Below are 7,207 nucleotides of genomic sequence, written 5' to 3'. Positions count from 1 at the left end.
CAGCAGGCAGTTATGCTGCTTCTGTTCACTGCATACAGACTGAGCAAGTCTCCAAGCAATACATAAATATTATTTTGTCTGACCCCATACATATGTATCTTTACTACAAAAAGCAGCTTTTCCTCAATAAAAGTTGTATCCATGGGACCCATGTTCATTTCTTCTAGCTATGACTTGTACCAAATCCCTATCAGTAATCACAGGGTAAATACATCAATACATGAAATAGAGCTTTAACAGTAAAAAAGTAAGAAAGTTAAATACTGCAACAGCTTAAATACTTCGTATTTGAATGATAGAACACAGTCTATTGACCTAATGACAGTGTCACCAAAATACAACATACAGAAGCAATGTCAACAGCCAGTACTTGTCTAAGCATTTTAGAGTTCCCCTTTTCCCCTTCAAATAAAGAAGGGTTGTGCACATCTTGAATGTGAACTTAAGATATCATTAACCTCAAAGAACATTGATCCTGATATTTAAGGCTGGGTAAAGAAACAGACACTTTAAAGCTGCAGGCTACTAAGTACACATAGCATCTGTGAGTTTCAGGAGTCAATGTTTACTATAGCACAGGTTCATTGTTCAAACTAAGTGTATCCTATGTTACAGTAGCATTAATTGGCAATATTTGTATTTAGTAGAAAATGCCATCTTACTCAACTGAAATAAGCTAGGTTTTTAAAGTGTTGCTTTAATTAGCTATGATGAAGGCCAGGGAGGTATTTTAACTGAAACACCTTGGTAAAGTGAAATATGCTGACCTACCGTTGCTCTTTAGAGCACAGGAATCAAGTTACATGTGTTCTCCCAGCAATGGAGCTTTTAACTTAAGGGTAGGTTAAAATAAGTATGTATACAATGCAACATATGTAAAATAGATGCAATGATGACCAATAAATTAGTTGTCAGTCCCCACTTTTTACAGTTACAAGTCAAACAACTTCAGGCACACAAGTTACAGCCAATCTTTTAAGTTCAAATTCAACCATTACAAGCCAGAGACCCATTTGAGAGACTGCTGTGATAATATTCTGGACTGTAAGGACATGCATATACCAGCTGTCCAGAAATAGAGCTGCTAATAAAGAAGTTGCTAGAAAAAGCCATTAAACAGACATGCATGCCACTCAGTTTCCCAACTAAAATACTATTTACAAGCCATACTTCAATTTTTTTTAATTTGTAGGTTTTAACCCAACTTACATCCAATATGTGACTATCTTAAATAGTCAAAGTGAAAATAAGTGCAAATTACAAAGTCACAAAGAGGTTAGCAATGATTTCCTCATCTTTTCAGGTGAAAATTTATTTACCAGATAAGTAATACCAGACAGGGATGGAGTCTATGAAGGACATGACCTTTAGGAAAGCCAATGCAGTCTTGACCGACACCACTGTCTTTTTGTAAAGTCTGAAAGTTTCTTCATATTGCAAACTGAAGTCCTCCACAAAGTTATCTGGTATCTTACTGCATGTTGTAATGTATTATTGCCCTACCAGTTGCGCAGAAACCCACAGCCGAGAAACTGTAACGCACAAGTTTAGAAGTTATCATGCATAAGATACGATTATGCTGTAACAGAATCTCAGGTACTGATTATGGCTTAGACCTGCACTGAAAGTCAATACTTAGACAAATATCCTTAAGTGAATGACATTGTCTACACAGAAGTGAGATGGCTTTGTTACACTGAAGACTTGGTTAAAGTGACCTGCTTAGAAGAAAGAGTAGACAATATATTCACAAATAACCGTATCTACTTTGCAAGAATTAGCCCTGTAAGAATTCAACAACACTCCTTTTTACTCATCTTTTCTTTAAGATAACGTGTGGATATTTGCAGATATTTATAAACAGGCTTTGCTTCTTGAACAGCCAGATCTTTGATAGTTAATTCTTTATTGTCCTTCCCTCCCTCATCCAAGTCTGCCAAATTCAAGACATTGTTCTAGCAGCATTCATTAAATCAATAGTGCAAAGTTATTAAAAAAAAAAAACCTCTTTTCCCAAGCTGTGACATCCTCTTCAAGTTTGTATTAGGTCAACAGCACTTCCCACATATTTAGGGCTCTTGGGGAAGGCAGTAACAATAGATATGCTGAATCTCGCAAGCAACGAATTTGTTTGCTGAGGGGTTTTTTGGGGTTTATTGTTGGGTGGTTGTTTTTTATTTGCTGCCATACTGGCCATTGTTATAAAACTTTAGTAACTAGATCACTACATTCAATTCACAGTTCCTCATTCTGACATGCACCTATAACATGCGAGTTGAACTGCACCACAATAATTGTAATGTCATCTCGATACATTCGAGCCAGCTCTTCTGGAAGACTCAACATCTTGGAGAGGCGCTCATGATCCACAGTGCCAAATTCATTGTTACCTACTGCATGACGGATCAGGTGAGTTGCTGCATTCTGATCTTCAAATACTGAAGAGATTCTTGCTCTCCTTTCTGTTAAGAGACCATGCATCTGTCCCAAAGTTACCTTGTAGCCACCAACAGCTATTGGCTGCTGGTGGTGAACACCGGTGAGGTACTCCCCTACAATTCTAGCCACATCTTGCCTGTGCATTGTCTCCCACAGTCCATCTGTGGCCAAAACCAGGAACTTATCCTGTGGCCTTAATTTGTGATGTATAACTTCTGGCTCAGCTGTGAGGTACGGAGGAGTGTGATAGTTTGGAGGAACAAACTTTGTATATTCATTCTCATTCAGCTGATCCGGGCCTGATTCCACTACTCTCTTCTGTAGTTCAATACTCCATTTAAACTTCACATCACCAAAAGCTCTGAAAGGCATCAGGAGACCTAAGAGACGATCTTGTTTCACGAGACTTTTCTCTTCAGACTTCGGATGCTCCATTTTCACACGCTCCACTTCATGTTCATTTTGTGCGTTGTGGTCATAAGACAGATTAACTGCAGACCAAGATCCATCTTCTTCCTGAACCCCAAGCATTGCCCTACTATCACCTGTGTTTGCAATGTGCAAGTCAACACCATCCACATGGGCCACGCAGGCAGTTGCACCAGAAAATGCTACTCGCAGTACTAGGTAGTTGAGAAAAGAATTTGGATCTCCTACTTGAGCTTCCAAAGAAATATCATTATCAAGCCTCTTAAAAGCATTAATTAAAGCTTCTTTCACATCAGTAGTCTCTCCACTGTTGAGATCAATGAGTTCCTGCCAGTAAGTTCTTAGACTATTGAAGTAAAGCTTAGAAGCTTCTTTGCTAAAATAATCATTGGGGTGCTTGTGCCACTGTAAAATGGGCAACAGAGCTCTGCCACTTTCCACGGCATTTTCTATTTCAAGTAAAGTCTCATGAGGTAACAAAGAGACTGCAATGTAGTAAAACAGTCTTTCACTGACAGCTTGAGCACAAGCACAACCTGCATGGCCATCAAACACGCCCAGAAGCATCCCTCTTGTCTGTAAGCAGGTGGCAGCACTCCTCCGGTCTTCTATTGGAGCATTGGCAGGCAACTGGTTGCTATCAAAACCAAGGACAGAACTTACATTTTTACCATCAAATTCTGGTACTTTGAAACTGTATTCATTTGCCTTCAGAATGCTGTTAACCTGTGGAGGAGTGAGGTAAAATCTCTGCGGCGTAGAAGCATAATCCCTTGCGTGAATAAAGTGATTAAAGTTCTCCTTTGGCCTACAAAGTGCTGCAAATTTCTTCTGAGGTGCATATCTGAAGTGACTGTGAGCAAAATGAGATGATAAACAGCACAGATGTTTATGGTGGCAGTAACACACAGTACTGCAAATTCTGCTAATGTCACAGTTACGAATCAATGGAAACAGATGAGCTGGTGCTGGCATGGCATCGGACAACAATGGTAGCCTGGAGCTTCGGACTGGAATTGCTGAAAGACAAGAGAACAACTATGTTTAGGGGGACAGCCAACAGATTTTTCCCAGATCTCTGCTGAGACATTTCCAGCCCCTAACAAAGTTGCTTATTATATGGCGTTAATGGCTTCACAGGTCTTGAGAAAGAAAAGGCATTAAGAGGTTCTTGTTTATAGACACTACCTTGGGCTATAGCAAAAAAGCTGTAACATACTTAAGATATTTTAGCGCTTATACGCACTCAGAGCAGGCAGGAAGTGAGAACATCATCCAGACAAACAACACAGCTTCAAACAGCACTTAAGACAACAGTTAGCATGGAGCACTGTACAGTAATGCCACCTTCTACAAGACTTATGCTGATTTCCAAGCTGACAGAGACAGATGTGCCGCACAGAGAAGAAAACTGTCTTTCTATAAGGCTGAAGAGATAAAGCATCTAACAATAAGATTCAAGAAACAACTTTGAGATGACATACAACTATGTTTAAGATGAAGATGGTTTAGATGATAAAAGCAAGCAGTGTGTCATAGACAGCAGACACTCTTTAGGCAATCACAGATCAGTAGCAGGTTTTGTTTCTTCTCTCCTCTTCCCATGCAAAACTTCAAACTTGTATGACACCATGGTGTATGCATACAAAATAGCCATAGCAGTCTATGCAGCATTTTTCTAGCTTATCATATAAAAACAGAAGAGGTATAAAGCAGATGCATCTCTCCTACCAGGAGCTCATCTACCCCAGTAAATTTCAGAGTTATAAATTGCTTAAAGAGGTACTCAATTGAAGGACTACATGCAAGCTGTGTTTGCTTCCATGGCTAGGACAGAGCCCTGCACAATATTCTAAGGTTAGTTCAATGTTGAGATAAACTATTTAGTATCCAAGAGAAGTATTCTACAACTTTTTGTCACATCTTAAATTTTTCCTTATCATTTTTCCTTCCTCTGAATGATTATTCTAACATACTCTTCCTTGTCTACATTTACATGATCACAACATTAGTATGAGTGGCTCTCAAACCCCTTATTCACTACGCCTCATTACAAGGAAGTCTTTTACAATGTCATACTTGAGAAAACAGTTCCATAGTGGGGAAAAAAACCTTGGAACTGTGGCCTTGTCTGAGGTGCACACAGTTAAGAGGAATTCAGTTTTCTCTTTCCATCTTTTATAATCAAGTTCAATCATAAAAGCTTCTTCCTGGAAGAGACCATTACAAATTATACAAAGCTTACTGCAGTCATAAGCACTAGTCTGTCAACACCACTATCTGAGATGTAAATTGTTCTACTGAAAAACTGGGTACTACTGCGTGGTGTAAGGCACTTCAGTTACTAATGTATTTTTTTTAGTCAAGTAGGCATGTCAGTAATTCAGGTGAGACACAGTCCGTATAAAATATGCATCAAGTCCCAATATTCAATCTAAAGGATCATGCAACAGGAGGAATAGTGTTCTGTGATCACTCTGTTCTGTAAGTTTTGCATAGACTCTGCCACAGAATTCTCATCACCCAGATCAGCTGAGATGTGTCAGGAAATATACGAAGCTTCACCCCATTATGTTGCAAGAGAAGAACACAAGGTACATCCTTCCCTCCAAGTTTGCTTGATCTCCCTAAATAACCAGGAGTGGGGCTTGTTTCTCTATTACAAAATAGAAAGTGCTGAAAGCAAAGTAGAATTCATGTTTCTACCGCTCCACTGGCTTCCTGGCATCACATCTTCACTCCCCATGAATTGTCAGTTTTGACTTACACTGACAAAAATTTTTGTCCATTGAGCTCTCCCAGGTCTTCCACTGACAGCTATGAAGACTGAACTGGCCAGTTTTCTGTAGTTCAGCTACCAGGGCAAGCTTTGGTTGTAGTCCTGTGGACCACAGTCAGTTGTACAGACACTCAGCAGCAGTATATTAGCTTGAACTTCCAGATGCATACTAAATTATGTTAGCCATTTGCTTCCCAGAGTCTTTCTACAGCCCTGGCTTCACATGCATACAGCATGACAGAAGTAAACTGCAAGCCCAAATATAGATTTTAAAACCTATTCACTGCACTTCTAATTATACATAACTGTTACCAAAATAGTTCCCTTATATTTCTTCATATAACATTTAAAAGCAAAACTTGTGCTTACAGAATGGGGACCTCAAGGTCCTACAGATATACTTGGTCTACAGCAGCACCTCAGATTCAGCACTGGTCTCCTGTTAGACTCTGACTGAATCAAGTTCTGCCAACTGCTAAGCATTTGCATCCAGTGCTGATCCATACATGGTGCCACAACTGTTCCAATAGTTCTGCTGTTGATCCATGATGAAGCAAAAATACAAATGTACTGCTGTGATAGTGGCTCTGCAGTGCCACCAGAGGATATTTTGTTGATTTTTAATCATTAGTTTATCTTATATTACATGAAATCCAAGAGAAAGCAGGAAGTTGGCCTCAAATTTCCCCTAATCTGTATCATTTAGAGTAGATTCATATGAGCTTAAAACATTCATTTCCTATACCAGATTTAATAAATCCTAGTTAAGTAAAAGAGAAACTCCAAGTTTGCCAACCTGAACTGAAATTATCTTAATTGTCTTAAGTAGAAATATTACAATCCCATGAAGATTTGTCATGAAATTAGAATCACACCAGTATTAAATACCTCTCCAAGCCCAGAAGAGGGTATAAATTCTACTTTTCAGGCTACAAATGTAATATGGCCAATAATGAGTCAGATGGTCAATTTACAGGTTTTGTAGCACTACATTGACAAAATGGAAAAAAACATTACCCATTCTTACAATAAAGGCTTGCTATAACTGTACTATTAAGGCTAAGTGCTGCTGCACAGGCAGGTTCCTCCAGAACACCTGCCTTAACTGTGCCCAAGACAGCTATGGCTTCAGGTAAACTTACCCCAGGTGGCTTTCAGATAATTGACAGACCTAAATTAGCCTGTTGGAGAGGACAGGAGAGACAAGAAACATTCAACACAAGCAGAACCGTTAATCCTTCCCTCCAACCTGGCCTCAGCCCTCGGACACTGCCCAGCCTGGCAGTCCCTTCCCCGGGTCCCATCCGACCCCCGAGCCCGGAGCTCCAGCAAGTACCGGTGCGAGATACGTACCGATGCGCCTGGGCCCAGGGCACACACACATTCTCCTGTCACAACAAGAAGCCTCCAACATCCACAAAGCAGAAGCCCAAGGGGAGGCGGGGGGAAAAGCAAGGTAGAGAGTTTGTTAGAGAAGACGGAGAGCTCCGACACGGAGGGGAAACGACAAAGATGAGACACACGGACGCAGCCCGTCTGCGGGCGCCTGAAGCCGCCGCC

The 7,207-nt window shown here is 40.3% G+C and overlaps 1 protein-coding gene across 1 annotated transcript; it reads right to left on the bottom strand.

Annotated features, from left to right (window-relative positions):
- Positions 1–2,072: 2,072 nt before the first annotated feature.
- Positions 2,073–7,180, bottom strand: PDP1 (pyruvate dehyrogenase phosphatase catalytic subunit 1). The gene is made up of 2 exons (XM_010182831.1): positions 7,001–7,180; positions 2,073–3,887 (listed from the first exon to the last, which is right to left on the bottom strand). The coding sequence occupies exons 1-2, from the start codon at positions 7,059–7,061 to the stop codon at positions 2,236–2,238; spliced, it is 1,713 nt and encodes a 570-aa protein (XP_010181133.1). The 5' UTR covers positions 7,062–7,180; the 3' UTR covers positions 2,073–2,235.
- Between the last annotated feature and the right edge of the window lie 27 nt (positions 7,181–7,207).

The sequence above is a fragment of the Mesitornis unicolor genome, unplaced genomic scaffold, assembly GCF_000695765.1.
Source record: "Mesitornis unicolor isolate BGI_N332 unplaced genomic scaffold, ASM69576v1 scaffold30660, whole genome shotgun sequence".
NCBI classification, from domain to species: Eukaryota; Metazoa; Chordata; class Aves; order Mesitornithiformes; family Mesitornithidae; genus Mesitornis; species Mesitornis unicolor.
The sequence above is the reverse complement of the archived record's forward strand: the minus strand, read 5'-3'. Positions and strand labels throughout refer to the sequence as shown.